Source organism: Hylobates moloch, unplaced genomic scaffold, assembly GCF_009828535.3.
Source record: "Hylobates moloch isolate HMO894 unplaced genomic scaffold, HMol_V3 SCAFFOLD_1, whole genome shotgun sequence".
Taxonomy (NCBI): Eukaryota; Metazoa; Chordata; class Mammalia; order Primates; family Hylobatidae; genus Hylobates; species Hylobates moloch.
The window spans coordinates 124,565,914-124,592,480 of NW_026652276.1; the positions used below are offsets into that span (position 1 = coordinate 124,565,914).

The following is a 26,567-nucleotide window of genomic DNA, read 5'->3' on the forward strand; positions in this document are numbered from 1 at the left end:
ATGTCTTTCAGAAAATAGGAGAAACACTTCTCAATTCATTTTATGAAGCCAGAATTACCCTGATACCAAAAGCAAAGATAGTACAAAAAAAAAAATGACCAATATCCTTCATCAATATGGATGCAAAATATATAAAGAGACAGATACAAAGACATATAAAAAGAATTATATACCATGATCAAATGGTGTGTATTCCACTAATCCAAGGCTGGTTGAATAATCAAAAATCAATCAATACAATCCACTACATTAGCATTAAATAGTCTACATTAAAGAATAAAAATTGGCCGGGTGTGGTGGCTCATGCCTGCAATCCCAGAACTTTGGGAGGGTGAGGTGGGCAGATCACCTGAGTTTGGGAGTTCTAGACCAGCCTAGCCAACAAAGTGAAACCCCACCTCTACTAAAAGTACAAAAATTAGCCGGGCGTGGTGGTGCACATTGGTAGCCCCCACTACTTGGGAGGCTGAGGTGGGAGAATTGCTTGAACCTGGGAGGTGGAGGTTGCAGTGAGCTGAGATTGCACCACTGCACTCCAGACTGGGTGACAGAGCAAGAATCAGCCTCCAAAAAAATAAAAAAATAAATAAATCACAAGATCATATCGATGCAGGAAAAACATCTGACAAAATTCAATATACATTCATAATTAAAACTATCAGAAAAAATATGAATACAGAGGAACTTCCTCAGCTTGATAAAGAGCATTTACAAAAAATCTACAGTTAACATTATACTTAATGATGAAAGACTAAATGCTTTCACCCTTAGATCAGGAATAGGGCATAAGGCTCTCCACTCTTACCTCCCTTATTCAATACAGTGCTAAAAGTTGTAGCTACTGTAATAAGGCAAGAAAAGGAAATAAAAGGCACACAGATTGGGAAGGATGAAATAACTTCCTATTTTCTGATGACATGACTGTCTATATAGAAAATCCTAAGGAATCTACAAAAAAAAAAAAAAGCCCTAGAATGAGTTCATCAGGATCTCAGAATGCAACATAAACACTAAAATCAATTATATTTCTATATACTACCAATGAATATGTGGACACTAACGTTAAAAAAGAAAATAATAGTTAAGTGTAAATATAACAAAACATATACACAATGTATATGCTGAAAACTACAAAAAGCTGATTAAAAAAATCAATGATCCAAATAAATGAGGAGCCATACTATGTTCATGGATTGGAAGACAACATGGTAAAAATGTATTTTCTCCCTAAATGGATCTATAGGTTTAAGCCAATTCCTATCAAAATGGCAGCAAGGTATATGTAGACATAGATATGCTTATCCTCAAATTTATATGGAGAAGGAAAAGGCCCCTGAATAGTTAAAACGATATTGTAAATGAAAAATAAAATTTAGTAGCTACAGTAATCAAGACACTGTGGTATCGATGGAAAAACAGACACACAAAGGAAATAACTGAAAATCCAGATATAGACCCACACCAATAAGTCCAACTGATTTTTGGCAAAAGTACAAAAGCAATTCAATGAAGGAAAGACAGAGTTTTCAGCTAATGGCACCAGAACAACTGGACATCTACACACAAAAATATAAAATGAACAATAAAAGAATCTTGATCTAAATGCCTTACATGGAAATTTACTTAAAATGGATCATAGATTTATATGTAAAACACAAAACTATAAAACCTTTAGAAAAATGCATAGGAGAACATTTTGGGGATCTAGGGCTAAGGAAAGAGTTCTTAGACTTCATACCAAAAGCACAATCCATAAAAGGAAAATTAATAAACTGGATGTCATCAAGCTTAAAAACTTTGGGCATATAAGCTGAGGTAGGAAACGAGGGGGAAAAAAGATTAAAAACTTCTGCTCTGCAAAAGATCCTATTAGCCAAAGAATGGAAACAATCCATTCCAATGAAGAGGTCCTTCAACAGGTGAATGGTTAAAAACAATCATAGTACATCCACACCATGGAATACTACTCAGCAATAAAAAGGAACAAACTATTGATTCACACCAACAACCTGCATGAATCTCTAAGAAAATTATGCTGATTGAAAAATGCCAATCCCCAAGGGTTACATACTGTGATTCCACATGTATAACATTCCTGAAATGACAAAATTACAGAAATGGAGAACAAAATAGTAGTTGCCAGGGAATACAAGTAGTGGCTGGGATGGCAGGGAAGTAGATATGGTCATAAAAGGGCAACAGGAGGAATCCTCGTGGTGATGGATGTCTAGAGTCTTATTTTATCAATTTAGTGTAGTGGTGTGATGTTGTACTATAGCTTTTCAAGATGTTACCACTGGGGAAGCTGGCCAAAGGGCACAGAACTGTTATTTCTCACAAGTGCATATGAATCTACAATGATCTCAAAATAAAAAGTGTAATGAAAAAGTAGAGTTTCACAGATATTAGAAGAAGGAGAAAAAAGATAACTGCTTAGAGAAGCCAGAGTGTAAAGAAGAGACTGGCCACCAGGGTGGATGACAACAGGCTGATGATCCCCCAGCATTTAGACTCTGGATTCCTCAAATGTGTTTTGCCCAACTGAGGGCCACTAAGAGTTCTCGGTAAGTTTTTAATACTTCAGTTGGCCTTCAAACATAAAACATTTTGGAAATCTTGCCCAAAATGCCCAGGAAGCAGAATCTGGAAGAATCCAGAGTCCAGTCAAAGCCTCAGCACAGAATGTTGAGGACAGGACAAGCCACCATGCAGAGCTGAACATGGCTTCATGTGCCCAGCTGGCTATGGCAGCAGCTAAAGGTGAATTATGCTGAAGATGGAAGCTCACAGTGAAGCGATGAAGCACACGTGAAGATGAAAAGTGCTCTTTGGAACACAAATGAACAGAAACAAAACAATACCATATAAGTAGCTCTACTTATTGGTTAATAACTAAAAGAAGGGAAAAATATATTTCAGAACAATTAACAAACTTAAAAACACGTGACAGAAGCTGTGTCAACTTTCCCCATATTGCATGCTAGGAAAAGTTGCACATCCTATTCAAATGAAGTCCTCAACTCTGAAAAGGTGAAAGGCTCATTATTTTCATACCTCCTACTGTTAGCATTCGAAGTCGTTCCTTGAAAACTGCAAGATCTGAGAGGCAGAGTGGGGTATCATGGGTGAGCGCAGAAGGAAAAAGACAGGTGAGAGTTAGTTTAAAAAAGACCCAAACACCAACACCCTACACCATTACTGCAGTAACGGGTAGCACAGACACCATCACAGGGACACACACACACATCAAGGGAGAAGTGGGTGGGTTACATGGTCAGGGGGTCAATTTTGTTAAACATGGAAATGATTCATAGAACAGCTGGAATAAGGTGAATCAGAAGGAGGGGAGGTTAGCACCCTGACAATAGAAAGCCATCAGGCAGCGTCGTTTGAGAGCTCCTCATCTCCTTAGCTTCAAGAAGTGGCGGATAACAGCACTTTCCTGGGAAGTCACTACTTTGAGATGAAAATTGAGGAAAAGAAAATGAAAAAGCCTAATTTTTAGAGTAGACATTTCTCAGCACTAGATTCAGGCGGCAGACTACTCTAAACTGTAAGATTTTGAAGAATTCTAAAGAATGGAAGGAGTCCTTGATCTCCCAGCTCAAGAAGGCAAACTAGAAAAGAAGAGCTTACTAGCTGAAAACCACCCAAGAGCCACAGCTACGTCTCCACAGCTGTACATTTTCTTCTACCTGTAAACTTTTAATTGGATTTCTACTATACATAACAGCTTTCTGAGCCACTGGTGAAATCAAGACATTTATTTGGATACACAAAACATGCTCCTGACCCTTACTGTCTGGGCGTGCGAGCCTGGGGGATGGGGTCAGGAAAGTAGGCAGTAACACAGGCACACAGAGAGGCTGATGGTTGAGCACTCAGAGTGCTGTCACTGGGTATGCTCCCTGTACTGGGAGTGCAGAGAATGGCCAGCGAGCACTTCCTTTGAAGTCAGACTCAGACCCCAGGAAACAGGCCTGCTTCCTAGGGCTGTGACAGGGGCTGCAGGTCTCCAGTCCTGGGCAAGCCACATGTCTCCTTCCCCCAGGGAACAATAACCACTGAAGAACTCAGAGCCAAGTGGCTCTTAAGACAACAGAATATCTAAATGTCAATATTTTGCTTAAGGCAAGGATGAAGAATCTTAAATTTTCTCCTTCAGTCTTCAAAACCAAGACATGAGACCATGTCAAGATGCCGTAAGTGAGGTGTATGTTAGTCACCCTGGAGACTCCAGGTAAGGATCCACACAGGGGAGGGCCTCAAAAGGAACCTTAAATACTCATTCCCATTTTTAAAAATCTAAAGGCAATGTGGTAAAATGTTTACATTCTTAGTACTGAGTATGTGAATGCTCTTACTTTTATCTGTACTTTTTTATATTTTTAAAATAAAAGGCAAACAAAAGACACAAACCAAAGAAGAGGAGAGTGAACAGAACAACAGAAGATATTCTGGTTGTCACAATTTACAGAAAGCACACAGATTTTCCAACACCTGAGTGCTTTGAAGCATTGTAAATTACTTCTTGAAGAGTGCAGGTGCTGTGAGGGAGGAGAGAGGGAGGGATAGAGATTTGGCCACAGTACTTCCAAGTGAAGCACAGAGGCAGGAATGTGATGCTGGGAGCTAGGGGACTCGGTTTACCAGTTTCTGAGTATCTCCAGTCAAATAATCTTCTCAAATGTCAGATGTCTGCTTGGCCAGCTTCATTCTCCTTGAGGGTGACCATATCGCCCATGGCTTCAACCACCCTGGTTATGTTCTTAGCTTGGCCCCGCCCTCCCGAGTCACTTAGGAAACCTCATCTCCAGCTCCTCGGTTATCTGTGGCACACAGCACGCTGCACACAGCAATCAATGCTTACTAAATGAACTGCTCTATATCACTCTGAAATTACAAAAGCTAATTAAACATCAACTCTATTTTTAGCTTATTTTTCTCAGCCATCAAAGGAACAAACCGGAGAGCCCTGGAAGGTCAGGACGATGTGTGGAAACTTTGTCATGACTCGCTGTGCTGTTAATGACAGCAGGTTGTCAGAGAAAGGCAAGAGCTAAGTAGTTGATATTTTGCCACATTTTTGAACTTTTAAACTGACTTTTTAACTATTTAACTCAAGTTCATTTCATAAAATGGTATTAGCAATTTGTAAACATCAATGGTAAATTCGAGAGAAGTTTCACACTTTCTTCCCATTTATTTATACAATTGGTTTTTAATTCTCTTTTAATTATGTTTAAATCTCACATTAAAGTACATCTCACTGAGCACGGTGGCTCATGCCTATAATCCCAGCACTTTGGGAGACCAAAGCAGGTGGATCAGTTGAGCTCAGGAGTTTGAGACCAGGCTGGACAACATGGTGAAACACCGTCTCTACTAAAAATACAAAAATTAGCCGGGCGTAGTGGCACATACTTGTAATCCCAGTTATGTGGGAGGCTGAAGCAGGAGGATTGCTTGAACCTGGGAGGCAGAGGTTGCAGTGAGCTGAGATCCTGCCACTGCACTCCAGCCTGGGCAACAGAGCGAGACTCTGTCTCAAAAAAAAAATAAAATAAAAATTAAAAAAAACAAATTTAATTAGGCCAGGCACAGTGGTTCACGCCTGTAATCCCAGCACTTTGTGAGGCCTAGGCAGGTGGATTACACGAGGTCAGGGGTTTGAGACCAGCCTGGCCAATATGGTGAAGCCCTGTCTCTACTAAAAATACAAAAATTAGCCTGGTATGGTGGCGCACACCTGTAGTCTCAGCTACTCAGGAGGCTGAGGCAGGAGAATTGGCTGAATCCAGGAGGAGAGGTTGCAGTGAGTCGAGATCGTGCCACTGCATTCCAGCCTGGGCTACAGAAAGAGACTCTGTCTCAAAAAACAAAACAACAACAACAAAAAACCCAGTAAAGTACATCTCAATCATTTTTGTCACTGTGAAAAGTTATACTACAGAATTTATACCGAAACCACAGACAGTGGCATTTTTAAGTGGGAAACTAATTCAAATGCTACACTTGAAAGATAAAATTGGGCCAGGCGCAGTGTGGCTCACCTCTGTAATCCCAACACTTTGGGAGGCTGAGGCGGGTGACTCACTTGAGGCCAGGAGTTCAAAGCCAGCCTGACCAACACAGTGAAATCCCTTCTCTACTAAAAATGCAAAAATTAGCTGGGCATGGTGGTGCACATCTGTAATCCCGGCTACTTGAGAGGCTGAGGCACGAGAATCACTTGAACCTGGGAGGTGGAGGTTGCAGTGAGCTGACATTGCACCACTGCACTCCAGCCTGGGCAACAGAGTAAGACTCTGTCTCAAAAAAACAAAAATAATAATTAAAAAAAACCAAACAACAGCAAGAAAAAACGAGGGCAAGAATTTCTAATTAAGCAAGAGTTTCTAACTGTTTCTAATTAGGCAAATGAGTGGGCCTCACTGTTGGGACTCACTGTCTAGACCTTTCTATTGATAATACCCGGGTTCTAGTGTTTTGCAATATACACCCATATCTACCATGGCACCTCAACTGATGACCCTTCTTCAACAGCCAGTGGAAAAAGCCTCCCTAGGAGCCCTCCTACCAGAAGACGTTGGGCTGCCACTACCTCCCACTCTGACTGGATCCATTCAGGGATATTGTAACATGAGGTTGGTGCCTCATTCTCCGGATCTGCAAATTTGCTGTCAAGGAACCTCACTATGGAATGTGAGTGAAGAGAAATGTGTATTTAATACGTGTCAGCTGGGTGCGGTGGCTCACTGCTGTAATTCCAGCACTTTGAAAGGCCAAGGCAGGAGGGTTGCTTGAGCCCAGGAGTCTGAGACAAGCCTGGGCAACATAATAAGACCCTGTCTCTATTTTAAAAATAAAATAAAATAAAAAAATAAAGTGTCTCATGTTGGAACTCTGAACCCTCTTTCCCCAGGGAAATGAGGTTTATAGTACAGCCTGGCACAAATTAAGATGGGCATCTGGAGATTTACCTGGAAACTGGCCCCTAACTTTAACACTTTGTTAAAAAGTTATCTCTGGCCAGGTGTGGTGGCTCACACGTGTAATCCCAGCACTTTGGGAGGCTGAGGCGAGTGGATCACCTGAGGTCAGGAGTTCGAGAGCAGCCTGGCCAATATGGTGAAACCCCCGTCTCTACTAAAAATACAAAAAATTAGCTGGGCATGGCGGTGGGTGCCTGTAATCCCAGCTACTTGGGAGGCTGAGGTAGGAGAATCGCTTGAACCTGGGAGGCGGAGGTTGCAGTGAACTGAGGTTGTGCCATTGCACTCCAGCCTGGGCAACAAGAGCGAAACTCCATCTCAAAAAAAAAAAAAAAAAAGTTATCTCCGTTCCAGCCATCACCTGCACAATTATGGAACATAATCCACACATAATTGAGAAACTGTTCTAAAATCAATTTTAAAAATTGTTAATGAAAATAATCACTAGGCTGGGCACGGTTGGCTCACTCCCGTAATTCCAGCACTTCGGGAGGCGGAGGCAGGTGGACTGCTTGAGCTCAGAGGAGTTTGAGAACAGCCTGGGCAACAAGGTGAAACCTTGTCTCTATTTAAATTTTAAAATTTTAATTAGGCTGGGTGTGGTGGCTCATGCCTGTAATCCCAGCACTTTGGGAGGCCAAGGCAGGTGGATCACCTGAGGTCAGGAGTACGAGACCAGCCTGGCCAACATGGTGAAACACGGTCCCTACTAAAAATACAAAAATTAGCTGGATGTGGTGATGGGTGCCTGTAATCCCAGCTACTCCGGAGGTTGAGGCAAAAGAATCACTTGAACCCGGGAGGCAGAGGTTGCAGTGAGCTGAGATGGCACCATTGCGCGCCAGCCTGGGCAAAAGAGCGAAATTCCATCTCAATAATAATAATAATAATGATGATGATGATAATAAACCACTGGCCCTACCATCTCAACAATATTTTTTACTGTATTCATAACAAGTTCTGTCATGCTACACTTGAAAGATAAAACCGAGGGCAAGAGTGTGTCCATAACATCTGATGGTAAATCCTGACGCTCTGGCGCAACTGAGGAGTTCTGTGTCTGTACAGTCTCTCCTAACTGGCAAGAGTCTACTTGTTAATTATCTTTCCTTATTACTTCAGGGACCAAGAGAATTTCTGAGAAGTGAAGACAGGTGCCCTAAGCCAGGATTTCCCAAACTTTTCAAAAATGGTCATAAAAGGTCAACTCAGTGGAAACTATAGCATATATTCCACTTTATTAAAAAACTCAGAGTGGACAGAATTCCCTGCTTGCACTGCAGACCAAATTGGCCAACCACCCAGGTGCTCAGCTGGCAGAGTGTTTTCAGGGCAGCATCATCAGTGCCCTTTGAGAATGAATGGCTTTGCCAACGGCTCCTGCCCTCCATCACTGCCCCCTACCTGGAGCTTTTCCAACAAAAGACAGAACAAGCTCTGACAGAAACACCACAGGCTATGTTCAAACACGGGTATGATCACTGCTGTGAGCCTGTTTCCCCAAGGAGAGGGAGAAACTGTGCCTGCATCCACAGGGAGGTGGGAAGGGTGGCTAAGCGGAGGCATGGCAAGAATCCTAGCTCTGGGGAAATAGTCATGTGACACAGGACACCACTACACAACAATCCCTGACCCATCTACACACTGGTCAGGTCACCAGGTTGCCACTCAGCCTACCCCCTTCTACTGTCTCATTCCTAAGCTGGCAAATAGTTCTCCTGGGCCCCAAACATCCCCCATACAGAGTCCTCACTTCTTAGTTTGCAAATTCCTGCACTAGATGCTACGCTGCTTCCTTATCATTTGGCTACAGGGCAGTCTTCACCACTAACTCCTGTGTGTTCCTGGTCTTTTTGCTTGACCTCTCAGTTTCTGAATTTATCTTATTACCAGAGAGTTTGGCAGCTACTCATCTCAAAAGATTGCTAGTAAGCCCACTTGGCGCACAGCTAAGGTCCAGGCACTATTTTAAGGAGTTTATTCAATTTTGAAACCACCTGAGGAGGTAGGTACCAACACCCCTGCCTTACAGATGAGGTGATGAGGCACAGAGAGGTTAAGCAACTAGCCCAAGGTCACACAGCTAGTAATAGTGGGCTGGGATTCCAATCCAGGGAGTGTGGCTCCAGAGTCCAGGCTCTCTGAGGTTCGAATGAGATGACGGGTCTTGAAGTGTTCTACAAACTGTCTAGCGGTCACATCTGACTGCTGTTTTCTTGAAGACCTGCATACATCAAGGGTGAGTGTTCGAGACCAATTTTCCTACAGATACAAATGTTTTAACAAGTTTACGAGGTTTCCATTTTTTGTACCTGAAGACTTTAGTGCGATTTTTAGGTCATACTATTTCAAATCCACAGGATTAAAATGCACCTTCCTCTTGAAACGTGGAGACTACTCCCTGACTCTCTCTCTCAGTGGTTCCAAAGGGCTCCTGGCCAGAGAGGTCAGAAGTTTTCCTTTCTCAAAGGATTTCAGGAAGGGCCACTTCTGTATGTTTTAGTTTCTTGGTTTATAAAGTCCTCTTGTCCTCTCACCCTCACCATGATGTTGTTGCTGAATCTGGAACCACAAACCTCACACAAATACTGAGGACACTATTTCAGAGTGAAATATATGGTGAGACCCTGTGATGGCTTGAGAAGAGATTCCCAGATTCTGGCCCTGCCTCGGCCACTAATGAGATGGGAAATTAGTGTGTATGTTGACAGTGCTTAGGGTTTCTCACCCTTAAAAGACTATGCTGGGTTGGGTTTACCTAGGTGTGGCCCCTCTTGATATTAGTCTGAAGGGGAAGAGAGGAGAGATTTAGAGCTCCCCTGGTTATACTAACGTGCACAGTTGGGACAAGGAGCTGGGACGATGCAGGTTCTGGAAGGAGAGGGAGAGTCAGTCACTTCATCTGCTTCTCTCCTGTTCGAATGTTTTGCTGCTTGTAAAAAATGAGCATTCCAGCTGGGCGCGATGGCTCACGCCTGTAATCTCAGCACTTTGGGAGGCTGAGGTGGGCGGATCGTGAAGTCAGGAGTTCAAGACCAGCCTGGCCGACGTGGTGAAATCCCGTTTCTACTAAAAACACAAAAATTAGCTGGGTGTGGTGGTGCGCACCTGTAGTCCCAGCTACTCAGGAGGCTGAGGCAGGAGAATTGCTTGAACCTGGGAGGCAGAGGTTGCAGTAAGCCGAGATTATGCCACTGCACTCCAGCCTGGGCGACAGAGCAAGACTCCGTCTCAAAAAAAAAAAAAAGAAAAAGAAAATGAGCATTCCACAGCTACCCTACCCTGCCTAAATGCAGAGTGAGGTTTTCCTCTGAAGAGGTGGCTTCCAGATGCAAGTCCCTGTGCTCTTCATCAGGGAGTAGCAAGTCTATCAGCTGGGGAGTTTGGCCTGCTCTGAGCACCTGAAGAGGATCCCACAGGTCTAGAAGTCTCTGGGGGCTGGAGAGGCACAGGGCAGACAGGCTGTGATGGGACTGGGGGTGCCAGCAGGGAGGATCGCTATACTAAGGGGTGAGCAGTAGGGAAGAGGCTCCAAGACCTCCTGGGACACTGCAAAGAGAGGCCCTCTTCTTGGAAGCACAAAGTTGTCACCACGGAATGAAAAAACAGGGTTCAACTCATGCCCAGTCTACCATCTGAACTGGCCTTAATCAATAAAATTCAAGAAGATTTCTCTAAACTCCCTTCCTAAATATGCTAAAGGGCTGGTATTAAAAAAAAAAATTACAAACCATCAATGCCAATTCCAAAGTCAATGATGCTTGATGATTCATGCCTCATCCCCTAGACATAACTTAGTAATGCCTATAAATACATCTGGGCACTGCAGAGCCTTAGAGACTGTCTGTACCATTCCCCAAAAGTGCCTGTGAGGAGGCTAATTTCATACCTATCCCAAGAGCAGTATTAGGCAGGTAAGAGATCATCAATTTCATCAGCATGCAGTGTCTATTGTGAACACCCTGGCCATTTAAAAATTAGTCACATCACCATTTCTTTAGTACAGGTTAGCAGCACAGTGACGTAAAGCACACTAACTCTGCAAAGCAACTGCAGGTGAGAGCCCAGCCACATCACCCACCTCACTTCATGAGGAGGAGGGGGTGTAGGTGGGACTATCTTCTGGCAACCGTGACGAAACCCCAGTGTGCTCCACACATGCCCCTCCCAAAGGCCCTGACCTCCTGACGCTGTGGGAATGCCTTCCAAAGTTTCCTCAGTGTGATCACCAGCAATTACAAATCAGGAGACCCAAACTGAACAACTTGCTCTAGAATTCGTCCCCTAAGGGACACGGCCTCCAGTCAAGAGAAGGCCACACTGGGCTTCAGAAAAGGATGACTGTGTCAGCAGTTCCTGAGCAAGGCCTCATGGACATGCCTCACTGAAGGCAGTGCTGCACTGACATTTGAAAACCTGAAGCCAAGAGAGCTATACTCTGAAGTGCTTCTGATCCACCTGCCTCAGGTGGACAAGACTTTTCCCTGTGCCACAAACCTTTCTGTCCAAAATTTTATTTTCAAATTTTGAGACTTAGACAATCTGGCTGAAAAAGTAAGATAAAAATAACTTGGCCAAAACACACTAAGGCTACAATACCGATAAATTTCAAGTGATCAGAATGAAAGGAAACTTAAGAGCCTTTCCCTCCTGCCTGGACATCCTGGCTACCACAGGTCGTGGCACAGCGAGAGGAGCTCAAGCAACGCAGCTGACTGCTCTCAGACCCTCACCAAGTTTGTCTGTGGATGAGATAATGTCAGCGGGCACGGAGGAGTCCAGATCAGCATCCAAAATCCCCAGGGGGTCCAGCTGTGCTACATGGTGCCCTCGTATCTATGAGTGGGCAACGATGAGAGGGAAGGACACACACAAAAGGACAGAAGAAAAAAAAAGAGGGAAGGGGTAAAAAAAAAAGTAAAATTACATTAAAATTAGCATTTACAGCTTAATTCTCACCCACGTTTGAAGAAACAGTTACTGGAGCATCATCAAAATTTACACAACTAATTCCGAGAGGATCAAGTTTTGCAATGTGGTGACCCCTGACCTGGAAGCAATAACACAAGCAAGTCATTAAGCAGATCCAGCGAGCTGTGGGGAGGATTAAAAGAGTCATAGGTTATGCAAACCTTTTCCAAAGAGGAACACAGCACCAATAAACCCACACGACAAAATTAGTTTTTAAAAGTCTTGGAATAACTAATTTTAAAAGCACTATTGTGTATAAATGTACTTTTATAAAAAAGAGATAAACTCAGGTTATGATAAACTTGGGAGTCTGAAAGGATCTGTTTCTTGGGATCTTTATACAGTTTCCACAGATAAACAGAAATGAGATATGCTGGGCAATTCTTACTCCAACGTGAAGCCTGCCTCAGCTTAGAACATAAACATTTCCCCAAGGTGCTGGGTACAGTGGCACATGCCTGTAGTTCCAGCTACTTGGGAGGGTGAGGTAAGAGGATCTCTTGAGCCTAGGAGTTTGAGGCCAACCTGGGCAACACAGTGAGACCCCATCTCAATTTAAAATAAATCAAATTTAAAGAAAAATTTTCCTAAGTAGGAAAATGAAGGTTTAAGTGTTGGCCTTAATTGGTGAGGAGTGCAGATAAGAGGTCATCTTACTAAGAGAAGGTTTGCCTTTATCATATATCCCCGTGAGGAGTGAGGGCTCTGGCCCTGCTGCTGCTGAGTAGGTCAGCACACAGTAGTCAGAGCAAAAAAACCCTGCTACACCACAGACTTAAAGCATCTGATTTGAACTATTTAAAAACCAAAAGGAGAAAGAAAATCCCTTCCAATTTAAGATTCTTTCACAATTTCTTGCTAGCAATTTGAGAAGGGAGCAGCTGCTGGCAAGTCACTGCAAGATCAGGCTGAAGTTGTTACTGAGGCCAACTGCGTGCAGGCAGTGATAAAGAAACACCACTGGGCCTCCTCCTCATGCAAATATCCATGTGGATAGCACTTTGAAGCATATGGCATTTACAAAACTCCATGCATCTCCTTTCTAAGGCAGAATACACTTGCCCCAGGGAGAGAGCCTTACTTGCCAGGCCATGGCATGAAGGGCCAGACACCCAGGACCTCCCCTATGTTGCCCCATTACAACACCTGCACTACTGCCCTGCTGGCACAGGAAATGGCCCATGCCACCAGAAACCAAAGCATGAGAGAAAAGACAGCCCAGGGACATGAGTACCCTTGTTGCCACCAAAGCAATTACACAAGAACAGGTGGCAGGGTCCTGGATGCCCATGGGAGCTTCCAGAAGGGAAGCACCAGGCTCACTTGTCTCTACCTGTCATCCTTAGAACTATCACAGATGAAGTCTTAAGATCTGAACTCTGGGCTCTCCCCACATATCAGGTGGACATCCTAGAAAAACTTAGGTTATTGTGCTCTGGGAAAGGACAGGGTGGAAAAGCCTTGTCCTGCTCAACACTTGCCTAATGAGACTGGCCACTAACTGCAATACTTTCGGAGAGTTCCCCTGCCCCTCATCACTCTCTGTATGCTCAGCTGTACCCTCAGCTGCCTCTCCCTGCCTCCATATCCCCAAACTCTATAGGTTTTCTTCTCTTATAGTATTCAGTTGTTAGCAACTGAGAAGGGGGCATCAACCATCCAAAAGCACCACCCCTCCCAGCCACTGCTCACTGGCAGATGGGCAGCACTTCTCCTTGATGCCCGGGTACTGACTTGGTTTCCCTGCCCACAAATATTTCTTGCCAAGTAGGGAAAAGAAATAAGGAGCCCTTTTATAAGGCAGGCATTACTGGTGCCAGGAGATTTGCTCAAATAGGGCTAGCCTGGTTCCTTTTCTTGTGTATTTGTTTTTCAGCCTCCCAAAGCAGGGAGAAAGCAACTAGTATTTGAGGTGGTATAAGTAAAGTGACAACATACACTCAGAAAGGCCAATAGGGCCCATGAGGCACCACCTAAGGAACACTGCACCCTTTCTCGTGTGTGGGTAAAGCGCCCGCCTTACCTGATATGCCCTGATGAGCGACTGCACTGCCAGGTGGTCCTCCACGAGCTTGTCCACGTTGGGCTGTGCTTCCACCAGGGACTGTGCATGGGCCACAGCAGCCAGGGACCCTCGGCTCAGGGGAAGGGGACTCTGGTACGCAGTGCCCGGTGGGGCTCCGGCATTCGTGTTGCGAAAAAAAATGTCCCATGACTAAAGACAAAGAAGGTACAGGGTTACCTCACTGCTCCCCTAAGTCCAGGATGCATCTGTGTCCACAGAGAACTGCTCTCTGCAGGCAAGGCAAGTCTATCATAGGCTGGCTGAACCTGCTTCCTCCTGGACAGCGGGGTCTCTGTCTGTTCCCAAACGGTGGGTTTCTCTCAGCGTTCAGGCTCCCTGCTTTCCACAACTTTTGTCTTCGGGATGCACTTTCTGACCTCCACAGCTATAACACAGATGCCCTGTGGCCGCCTTCCATCAACACACATACCCCAAAGGCCCAATGCCAAACAGCTCTCCTCAGCTCCTATACACTGGGCCTGGGGACTGACTCAGGATGTAGGTCAACAGAGACACTTACTGTCAGCCTTCTCCCCAGGCCCCAGCACCTGGTTGGTGATCTCTTGACCTCCTGTCTATAGGTCTGCAAACTCTACCAGTTTTTCTGTGGGATGCCAGATGCTCACATCCCATCATGCACCTCCCTCAAGGCCCCAGGGGCTCAGCACAGCCTGTGAAGAGCCCAGGGTCACCTTGCTCATGTCCTTTCACTTCCCTGGAAACAAAGCGGAAGTGAAAGGCATAGTGAAAGGCACTAACCCCCATAGAGAAATAATCTCATTGCTACCTCAGGAGAAACTCAGGAGCTAAGAGCTCAAGGTGTGGGGTCAGAGATGGAAATTCAAATCTGATCTCTGTGTCAGGGATCAAAATTCAAATCCAAGAGGTAGGCTCTTAGTGACTTACCTTTCTGTGCTGTTTTCTCATCTATGAGGAGAGAAATATATACATTCTTCATAGGTATGCTGTAAAGACTACCCTAGTTAAAGGCATTAGCACACAGTCTAATACTTCACAAGTACTTCACAAAGTCAGGTGTTAGTATCAGTTTGAATTTCCTTAGAAAAACTATAAACTAATTTACTTATATTCCTACTATTTTTGGCTATTTCATGTCTGAATTATTTGATTTACAATTTGCAGAGATACTGTGAACTGTAATGGTTTATTCATCTCATACAAAGATGCAAGTTTTTAAAATATTTAAGAGATCAGACATACTAAGACTTCACAAAAGTTCATTGTAAAAAGAAAAGAAAAGCACAATTAAATACCAGTTTATTTATTTTATTTTATTTTAATTTTTTTGAGATGAAGTCTCGCTCTGTTGCCCAGGCAGTGTGGTGGCATGATCTTGGCTCACTGCAACCTCCACCTCCCAGGTTCAAGTGATTCTTCTGCTTCAGCCTCCTGAGTAGCTGGGATTACAGGCGCACGCCACCAGGCTTGTAATTTTTGTATTTTTAGTAGAGATGGGGTTTTACCATGTTGGCCAGGCTGGTCTCAAACTCTTAACCTCAAGTGATCCACTCGCCTTGGCCTCCCAAAGTGTTGGGATTACAGGCGTGAGCCACCGTGCCTGGCAAAACATCAGTTAAAAAAAAAAAAATAGAAACATTGTTTTTCTTTTCTGCAATACATTTCCCAGCCTCTAAAATTCTTCCATCAATAAACTCTGGTAAGACTGTCTTGAAAAACTTGGAGAGGCAAGGCAAAACTTTATGAGATCTTTGCATTCTCCCTCTAACAAGATGCCACCCAGATGTGCTCCTTCTCTGGGACATGGGTGGATATCAAATGGGTCTGTCTGAGTCTGGAGACAAGAGGGTAGAGATGGCTACAGAATCCAATACGCTGGTCCTTAAGGTCTTCTGTTTTTTTCAGACAGGTTCTTTTATAATGCTGGCTAGGGCATAGATATACGTCACTCAGATGGTCCCACTACCAAGAGCACTGCTATATACTGCTGCTAGACACAAACTAGAAAAGACACAATGATAATGCATAGGCCTGGACCATCTGCCTCATGCAGGGGAGTCTGGTCTCTCAGTGAAATCTGTTTTTGAGGGGAGTTTTGTGGAATACTTTTTTTTTCCTTCCCTTTTTCTTTTTTGTAGAATATTTAGAACATTCTGTAATAAGCATGTATTTTTTGGTATTCAGAAAAAATAATTTAAAGAAAACCACCACCAGAGATGTGACTGCACAGTATTGTGAATATACTAAAAACCACTGTAGCTGGGTGTAGTAGCATGTGCCTGTAGTCCCAGCCACTTGGGAAGCAGAGGCAGGAGGATCACTTAAGCCTAGGAATTCAAGACTGGCCTGGGCAATACAGAAAGATCCCATCTGTTAAAAACAAAACTCCACTGAATGGTACACTTAAAAATGACTTTTTTTTTTTTTTTTTTTTTAAAAGAAACAGGGTCTTGATCTGTTGCCCAGGCTGTTCTCAAACTCCCAGCCTCAAGTAATCCTCCTGCCTCAGTCTCCCAAAGTGATGGGAATCCAGTTGTGAGTCACCAGGACCATGCCAAATAATTACATTTATGTTATGTGAATTATATTTAATTTTTTTTTTTTTTTTTTTGAGACCGTCTAGCTCTGTTGCCCAGGCTGGAGTGCAGTGGTGCAATCTCGGCTCATTGCAACCTCTGCCTCCTGGGTTCAAGCGATTCTCCTGCCTCAGCCTCCCGAGTAGCTGGGATTACAGGTGCCTGCCACCACGCCCAGCTAATTTTTGTATTTTTAGTAGAGACGGGGTTTCACTGTGTTGGCCAGGCTGGTCTTGAACTGCCTCGGCCTCCCAAAGTGCTGGGATTACATGTGTAAGCCACTGCACCCAGCTTTTAAAATGTTTTTACAAATCAAACTATTTGAAGTTTTACGGTTTTTACTTTTCTGGTTAATTTCTGGTGCATTGGCTGATGTGGAAGACAGATTTGGGGTTCTCTTCTGGCACCTCCCACAAAACCTATTATAGAAGGATCTTATACAAATGTAACCCAACAATCAGGAACATAAAAAAAGGCTGCAAACTTTCCTTTTCTTTCTTTTTTTGAGACAGGGTCTGGCTCTGCTGCCCAGGTTGGAGTAGACTGGCACGATCTTGGCTCAATGTAGCCCCCACCTCCGGGGCTCAAGTGATTCTCCTGCTTCAGCCTCCTGAGTAGCTGGGACCACAGGCACACACCATCATGCGTGGCTAATTTTTTTTATTAAATATTTTTTGTGGAGATGAGGTTTCACCATGTTGCCCAGGTTGTTCTTGAACTTCTGAGCTCAAGTGATCTGCCTGTCTCAGCCTCTCAAAGTGCTAGGATTATAGGCATGAGCCACCATGCTGGGCCTAAACTTTCCTTTTCAACAGATGCTATCAAAATGTTTGCTAAAGAAACCCAGGGTTTGGAATCTCCAAAGAGATTCTCATCTTCCTCCATTAAATCAGTTCTCATGAAAACTCAGGGTTCTCCTCCAACATGAGAAAAGGCAGTATTTCCACCAGAGAAAAAAACTGACTTACTCTTAGGAGAGAAAACAGAGGATGTCTCAGCATTAACTCCCTAGGCAAAGTAAAGGCTGCCTCCCACTCAGTCCATGACTGGTTCTGTCAAGGACACAGGGATCTAAAAGGTGGCTGTGCACAAACACACTGGACACCCTCAGGTACTTCTGACTTCATGGAGCTTTTCCAGCAGGACTGAGAGCTCCCTACATTCTAGAAGCAGAGATAACTGGGGACCACACGCACTGGACATCCATCTTCATTGTGAAAGCAGGGATGACCAATGACTGCACTTCTTGGCCTCTACCCAGGCCTCCAATAATTGAGCACCTGACCTAAAAGGAGAAACCCCTTGAATACAGCAGGAAACTGGGCAGGAGTCAGTCTGGCTGTATCCCACCCCTGCACAGCAAGAACCAACAGCAAGCTACCACTGTCACATAAAACCTAATCAGGCCAGGCGCAGTGGCTCATGCCTGTAATCCCAGCACTTTGGGAGGCCAAGGTGGGCGGGTCACCTGAGGTCAAGAGTTCGAGACCAGCCTGGCCAACATGGTGAAACCCCCGTCTCTACTAAAAATATAAAAATTAGCTGGGTGTGGTGGTGCAGGCCAGTAGTCCCAGCTACTTGGGAGGCTGGGGCATGAGAATCGCTTGAACCTGGGAGGCAGAGGTTGCAGTGGGCTGAGATCGCACCATTGTATTCCAGCCTGGGAGACAGAGCGAGACCTTGTTCCCTCCCCCCCAAAAAAAGGAAAAAAAAAAGAAAAAGGCTGCTGGGCTTGGTGGCTCACGCTTGTAATCCCAGCACTTTGGGAGGCCGAGGCAGGCGGATCATGGGGTTAGGAGATCGAGACCATCCTGGCTAACATGGTGAAACTCTGTCTCTACTAAAAAAAAAAAAAAAAAAAACAAAAATTAGCTGGGCGTGGTGGTGCGTGCCTATAATCCCAGCTACTTGGGAGGCTGAGGCAGGACAATCGCTTGAACCAGGGAGTCAGAGGTTGCAGTGAGCTGAGATGATGCCGTTGCACCCCAGCTTGGCGACAGAGCGAGACTCCGTCTCAAAGAAAAAAAAAACAACCCACAAAAAACCTAATCAAAATTTCTTTACCCCAAACTTGCTCCAGTGCTAGAATGTCTACCCTCACACCGTGTGACCCACACCCCAAGTCTAGCTGTGGACACTTACTTAGTTCCCTGGGGCCACAACAGGTTTATGGATAGGGCATGACCCTCAAACCCAGTAAGTACTGGAGAACAGCACAACCAAAACTTTATTAAACCCCTAAAACATACTGTCTTTCTTCTACTTCGTAAAACCTATTAAGTGTCCAGAAACACAGGGTAAAGTCACCCAAGAGCAAGACCTTAGATCAAGAGTCTCTCCAGCTGTACAGACAGCCTCCTTTATCCTAGGAGACAACATCCACTTTTGCATCCAGAGTCAAAAGTCATAGCAAAATCACAAGTTTACTTCTTTTCAATAAAATTAGCTTTGAATAACAAAACAGTAAAAAAAAAAAAAAAAACACTAATAGCAGCAAGGATAGGTATAGCTAACTTTTACTGAGGCTCTCTGTGGGCTTTTCTAACTTACTTGGAGCACCTGGAATGTCAATCATATTCCCATTGGAGAGATGTGGGCTCAGGCAGAATTTACACACAGCAGTCACCAGGCAGTGTATTAGTAAGGTTAACTGAGTAATAGCAAAGCAATGCTTAAAGAACTCTGGTCACTCTAGTAACAGTGCCTCTTACCCTAGCTTAACCTTGCCAAAGAGAGCTGGGAGCTTCTGGGCTCAACAATAAAATGAAAGGAATTTCCACCCACTGATGCCTGGGGTCACAAGGTCAAGGTCAACTCTCTGGTCCTGAGAGCACAAAGGCTGCAGGACTCCCTCTAGCCTAGGCCCTGGAGACAGGGCGATCATGATCATCGGGCCTCCTCTCTCTGACCTTCTTTTGTGCTTGGAATACAACTCCAGGTGATTTTCAATTGGCTGAGGACAACTGCACAGACGGAAATTCAGCTCATGCTGGAGGCGGTCAGAAAAAAACTGGTTCATACCGGTACTGCTGAGCTGCTGGGAATCCCCGGGAAGGAAAATGCTGGGAATGCAACTTCTGCAGCCTTTCCCTTATTCATCTTACACCATGCATCCCACTTCACTCTCCAGTCGGCTCAGTTCCCACACCACTGGGGGAGCACCCTGCTCCACCTTCAGACAAAGAGCCCATTCTGTCTCCAGGACTGGGTGAGCCTGCACACCCAACAACAGCAAGCCCTCTTTGCACCAAGACCTGGAGGTATACTAAAAGGTTTTTGAATTGAGTGACAGAATGTTTTGTATCGAGTATAGTGACTGCACACATTTGGCAAAACCTACTGCACTAAACACTTAAAACAAGTGAATTTTAATGTATGTAAATTAAACCTCAAAAAAGTTTATTTATTCAAAAAGGCTTTGAAAATGAAGGTCATTATTTGGCCTGCAGGCTTCACCTCCCAACAGATGTGGCAGCAGGAAGCCAGACCTGCCCAAGTATCAGAGCTCCCAGCCACCCACTGGCCCCACCCCTCCCTGTATGAGTCACCAATGGGGCCACTTCCTTCCTGGTGGGGCCCAGCTGCCACAGTCCATCCCCCACTCTCTTTCCACCTCCCTGTTGTCCTGCAACCCTGTATCTCTCTAACATCTTTCACTCCCCAAGGAGATACCTCTTCTCTAGCTCCTTAAACTACCCACCTCTGCCTCATCCTCTGAACACCTGAATCTGGATCTGCCTTCCATAACCCCTGGCTTTAGGTTCCAGGGGACCTGCAGAGCCCTCTCTGTCCACTTGCTCCCATGCCTCGGCACCATGCTCCTTCCTTCCCCCAGGCCTGGCAGCTACCCTTCTTTCCATGGGATGTTTGTCCTCTCCCTTCACATGGTCGCTTAGCTTTGTCACTATCTGAGAGAGGGTTTCCCCTTCTGATACTCCCAGCCCTTACTGTACACTCATCTCAACCTGAGATCTCTCCCCTGCTGTCTGTCCCCATCCTGGGGGATAAGTCAAGACTAGGCTGAGTCATTGACCAGCGAGCGCAAAGGGAAGCCCCTTTGAAACGAAGAGAAAGCTTCTGGAAGACAGAGTCAAAGCATGTCCCATCTAATTCCCATGGAGCATGAAGAAACACCTGGAAGGGACAGAAGCCCACTCACTGAAAGGTGGCACCTGGTGGCTGATGGCTCACTGAGAACCTGAGCTGAGTCAGACAACCTCAGCTCTCTTACTGAGTGAGAAAAATAAGCCTGTTGGTTTAAGCTGCCTAAGCTGCATTTTCCCTTTCTTCCAGCCAAATTTATTCCTAATTATCCCTTGCTGTTGCCTGGATGTCCCGGAACTGCAGTCTGATGTAGGCAGGGGCAGTGACTTCTACTTCTAGAAACATTCCAAGTGACAAAGCAGAAGTGAAAAGGAGAAAGCACAGTAATGGGGAAAATCAGACTTAAGAATACACAATCTAATAGCATGCTACCATCAAACACACTGAGGACAAAAGTTTCCTATAATAGAAATAGTTTTTCACTCATGAGAAATGGAGGCAGTCAGATTTTGGTTTCTTTATGAAGTAAGTGTGGTATTTGGGCCTTACTTTAGTACTTGGCTCAGGGCGGTGACATGGACTTCTGAGTCACAATGACGTACGTGGGTGTGCCCAGCTCCACACCCAAGTTGCAACCCATCACTAGTGTTATTCACCTCTCCAATCTCTTAATTGGCTTCTGTTGCACAACTAATAACGTATCTGTCCCCTTGCTTTGCCTCAAATATACAGTTACACACAGTTAATTCTCTGACCACCAATGACAATGTCACTGATAAGGGGAAAAAGGTTAAAATGTTAAGGTGAGTGGGCAAGGTTGTAAATGACATTCAAGGGGCAGGAAGCTGCCAGAAAAGGTGAGACAGGAGTGAGGGGTCCTGGGCCAGGGGAGGGGTGCGGGAAAGCACTCACTCCCGGAAGGCCAACTTCTGAGCCCTGCAAGGTGCTATGGGATTCTGATGAAGTTCTTATCACACATAAACATTTTCCTAAGAGTGTCAGATGTGTGCAGGATGTACCATGTTAAAAAATGAATACCATTTTTTTTTTTTTTGAGACAGAGTCTGGCTCTATTGCCCAGGCTGGAGTGCAGTGGCGTGATCTTGGCTCACTGCAACCACCCCCCAACCCCCATCCCGGTTTCAAGTGATTCTCCTGCCTCAGCCTCCCCAGTAGCTGGGATTACAGGCACTGCCATCATGTCTGGTTAATTTTTGTATTTTTAGTAGAGATGGGATTTCACCATGGTGGCCAGGCTGGTCTCAAACTCCTGACCTCAGGTGATCTACCCACCTCAGCCTCCCAAAAGGGCTGGGATTACAGGCGTGAGGCACCATGCTGAGCCAATGAATACCATTATTTCTAAAAATCCAATAATTCTCATTCAATTCAACAAGTATCTATTAACTATATGTGGCATACCGTAAGGTTTGTGAACAGAAGATGACTAAAATGAGCTTCTTACTCTCAACAAGAAAAACCAGTAAACGTGTAAATTCACAGAATGGATCCAAGTGCTGAGAAACGAAGATTAAGACAAGTGGGATGGGAGAGGAAAGCAAGGCTGCTCTGAGGAGGTGCCCACAGTCTGAGCCCTAAAGGCAGGGTAAGGTCTACAGAGCCTAAGGAGGAGAGAGAAGACATTTGGCCAAAGAGAACAGACAACGGGAGCACCTGGCCAGTGCCCGTCCACCATGTGCTGACACTCATGGTACTGCCACATGCAGGGTGTACAGATGGTTAAGAAACCAGGCTGGGCAGGTGAGCTGGGACCAGGCTGCAGGTGAGTGAAAAAGAATATGGGAGATAAAGGAGAAAACCACTAACCACCCCCAAGAGGAACAAGCACCTGACCAGGGTAGTGGCTGACTTTTGCCACCAAATGGCATCAGAGGGAGGGGTGGTTCGCAGGCAGGGAGCTTGTGTGCCCCCCACCCTACTCACCGCCACCTTCCCATGAGTGGGTTTAAGATCATCAACTTGTTGCTGAGATGACTTAACCATGACAGATTTCGGCGGTAAATAATTTTTACATTCTGGATGAAGTGAAACCAGACCTCCTATTTTAAATTTTAGGTAACTAAAAGCACTTAGCTGTAATAAATGAAGCTCTGCTTTCCAAGTCAAAAGTCACTGCTCCCCAAGCTCCCACAAACTCAGAATTCTATGTAACCACAATGCACTTTCCTCACAGTGACCAGTGCTCTTTCTTGAAAGGAAGCCCTTGAAAGGCTGGAAACACCTCAGTGCTCTCTGCACATGGCAGCTGCTCACCTAACCTTTACTGAATTAAATTCAGATGGTATTCAGCCTCCCTTCTGGGGGAACAGCCTGACAGGTATGGGGTTCCACCCTGGGAGAGTCTGAGTCCAGGGCTGCCCCTCACTGCAGCAGAGGTGCTGACCTTAGCAGGTGCCACTCTCCTAACCAAGGAGCACTTGTCTGTTCCCACGTATCAGCAGCTACAGGCAGCAGTTGGTTAAGATGTACAGATGGTTAAGAAACCAGGCTGGGCAGGTGAGCTGGGACCAGGCTGCAGGTGAGTGAAAAAGAATATGGGAGATAAAGGAGAAAACCATTAACCACCCCCAAGAGGAACAAGCACCTGACCAGGGTAGTGGCTGACTTTTGCCACCAAATGGCATCAGAGGGAGGGGTGGTTCGCAGGCAGGGAGCTTGTGTGCCTTCCTGAGTCAGCAGTTGGGAGTCTTGAGGGCCAAGCTCCCTGCAAGTCCTTGGTTGTGAGGTTTCCAATAGGTAGGGCTTCCTATTTCTGAGGGTGGCAAATACACCATCTGACATCCCTTCCCCCAGCAGTAGCTGACACCCATTGTCATGCAGGATGGTGCTCTACAGCCCCCCAGTGCCCACTCACAGACCAGCAGGACTGACTGTGGCCACCTCTTGGGTCCCCAGGTCCTAGGTCTGCCTCCCATGAAATGCAAGAGGATTCGGGAAGTTGCTTCAGCTCTCTGGCCTGTTTTCTTATCTGTAAAAGTCTCAAACACAGGCTATTTAAGATGATGGCCCTGCATTTGCAGCTTTTTAAAATTTATAAAGTCCGGCCAGGTGTAGTGGCTCACGCCTGTAATCCCAGCACTCTGGGAGGCTGAGGTGGGCGGATCACGAGGTCAGGAGATTGAGACCGACCTGGCCAACGTGGTGAAACCCCATCTCTACTAAAAATACAAAAATTAGCTTGGCGTGATGGCACGTGCCTGTAATCCCAGTTACTCGGGAGGCTGACGCAGGAGAATAGCTTGAATCAGGGAGTCGGAGGTTGCAGTGGGTCGAGATCGTGCCACAGCACTCCAGCCTGGAGACAGAGCGAGACTCCATCTCGAAAAAAAAAAAAAAATTTATAAAGTCCTTGCACATATACTTGCATTTGTTCAAGAAGTTGATGAGGAACATGAGGAGAGTGTTACAACTTAGCCCAAGCTCTATGATTATGGGTGGCTCTGGACTGACGAGACCACTTCCTCTCATCTATCCATAGCCCCTGCAGACACCACTCCTACAGCTGCCCTCCATACTCCACCTCAGCCACAGAACAAGCCCAGCCCACCCACGTAGCTACCCTTGGTCACCACATTACTGCCACCTTGTCTAAATAATCCGGGACGCGGGTGGGGCAGGCTCCGGTCTCCTTGCTGCATGGAGCCACACCCAGGCTCAAAGGCCGTCACACAGCTGATAAGTTGATGAGGCCCAGCACTATCCACACAACCTTACTTACTAAGTTCTGACACTGACAATGCTTTTTAATTGCTACAAATATGAACTAAGGGCACCACGTAACCAAGGAACACCGACGTATGGCTCTTCTTTCAGTTCATTCTAATCCAGCCAAGCTGATAAAAAGTCAGCTGCTGGGCACCATGTGACCAGCCAGCCTGGAGTTCAGCGAGCACTGCTGTAAGGCGCAGGCCTCCCATCCTGGCCTCAGTGTAGACCAACAACTCATTCCTTTCCTGCATACAAGACAGGACAGGCCTACATGACCTCTACCACTCCTTCCAATGCTGCCCAGGAAATGGCCCTAAACATGTGGGCCAGAGCTTTTCCTGAAAATATCCTAAGAACAAGATTTAAAACCCTATGTGTGACTACCCTGAATGTCCAAACAGGGTACTCCCTATTGGGGAGACCTGTGGATGGAATGCCCACCTCCAGAGCCTTCAGCAAATGATTCCTGCGGTTGGGCTAAGCACAAGTCTCCAAAGAAAATGTGCAGATGGTAGAGCTGGACTCTGGACCCTCCATCAATGCAGGCCTTGCTCAGACGTTGCCCAGGCCAGAGTACCACCTACCACCATTCTGCCTATGAAGCAAAACAAGGCAGGGCACTGCGATCCAGGCCTGGTAACCTGCCACTACAAACTGTTCATACTGAGGCCAGTTAAGAATGGGCTTCTATTTAGGTATTCTTCAATTAAGGAAACCACACGCTCCATTATAGCAATGCTTAGTCATTATAGGTGACAGAATATTTCTAAACAATCTCTATTATCTTCTCTCTGTACAGGTGTGTAAATAAAACATCAATAAACTTCCAAGATTAGCAAAGAACAGCTGCTTCAGCTCTGCCCTGTGGAATCTACTGATATCAGAATATTTGCTGGGACTCTGCACTAGGCTAAAGGTGGCTGCTTTATCAGGTCATTATGAAAAGGGCTGTGGAGGGCTGTCCAGTGGCCATGCCTTTTCCTCTCCCCAAACGATGTCCCTAAGGGTTGTCTGTGACTTGCTCTAACCAAGGTAATGGGGTGGGGAGTAGCAGTGTATGGTCTGGACCTAGGCCTCAACGGCCCCACAGCCTTTCCTTTCCCTGTCTTGAGCTACTCTGGGACTTTGTGCAGGAATCGCTCCAGCCTACTGGAGGATGGCAGGGCCCAGTGAACAGCCAGCACAAACTGCCAGACACATCAGAGGCCTTCATGGCTTCTAGCCTGGTGTGAGCCTCAGCTCCAAGGGAGCTGGCAGTGGGAGGAGTGGGGAAACCTAGCCAACCCACAGAGTCATGAGACATGCTACACTGGTGCCAAGTTTTGAGGTGGTTTGTTATACAAACATTCATGGAAACCAGACTTTTTACTGCATGAAAAGACATCCAAGATGCTGTGACCACTTTCTCACACAGTCTTTCTGACATCCCTCAGGAAATGAGAACGCTTCAAACTACCCAGATCTGCACACAATGGCACATTTTATCAGCTCTCAGAATTGCAACTCTCAAGGGAGGTGAGGAAGATCCACAGTCTGGGGTCACCTGTGGTCGTCTGGTTGAGGTCTCATCTGTCCTCAATAATTATGCAACCCTATTTGGGGGGAACCCCAGCCCAACTACACAAAGCATCTGCTACAGGGTTTCAGACCGAATACCACGTGACTGACCACTCAAAAAGAGGGTTCTAAAGGCTATCTTCTCACCTCACGATCCAATCATGGACGTGTAGAGATATGAGAATCCTAAAGCCCTCAAAGCCCTCAAAACTCCCTCCAAGGGAGTCTTGGATGGGGAGGGGAGCCAGAGAACAGTAACCTAGAGACTAAACAGACTATTTTTTAATAACATGATGACTTCATCTAAAAATCTGGCACTAACCTTTTACTAATTTCTCACTGCCACCCAGCTTCAGACTGTTCGGGGAAGCTGAGCTGCCTCTGACTTACAAAACATGGCTGTTTCATTTCCTCAAAGGCAAGCACCTGTGGCCACCTGTGCTACAGAATGGAACTCATTGGAACAATTTGCTCCTTTTCACTCTTGGAGTCTACTTTCCCATTGAGGTTTTTTTTTTTGACATGGAGTCTCGCTCTGTTGCCCAGGCTGGAGTGCAGTGGCTCAATCCTCGCTCACTATAAGCTCCGCCTCCCAGGTTCATGCCATTCTCCTGCCTCAGGTTCCCTAGTAGCTGGGACTACAGGGGTGCA

The 26,567-nt window shown here is 45.6% G+C and overlaps 1 protein-coding gene across 8 annotated transcripts in view; it reads right to left on the minus strand.

The window, feature by feature from the left end:
* OGDH (oxoglutarate dehydrogenase) overlaps nt 1-26,567 on the minus strand; it is a 486,510-nt gene that overhangs the window by 53,300 nt on the left and 406,643 nt on the right. For 3 of the 8 annotated variants that reach the window (XM_058445180.1, XM_032758167.2, XM_058445175.1), the window contains 3 exons: nt 13,990-14,181; nt 11,955-12,045; nt 3,055-3,099 (listed from right to left, as the gene is read on the minus strand). In XM_058445180.1, the coding sequence (XP_058301163.1) occupies nt 3,055-3,099; nt 11,955-12,045; nt 13,990-14,181 (328 nt within the window). Of the gene's footprint in view, nt 1-3,054; nt 3,100-11,728; nt 11,832-11,954; nt 12,046-13,989; nt 14,182-26,567 lie in introns of those variants that run through there. The other 5 variants (XM_032758168.2, XM_058445181.1, XM_032758169.2 and 2 more) reach the window with 3 other exon arrangements.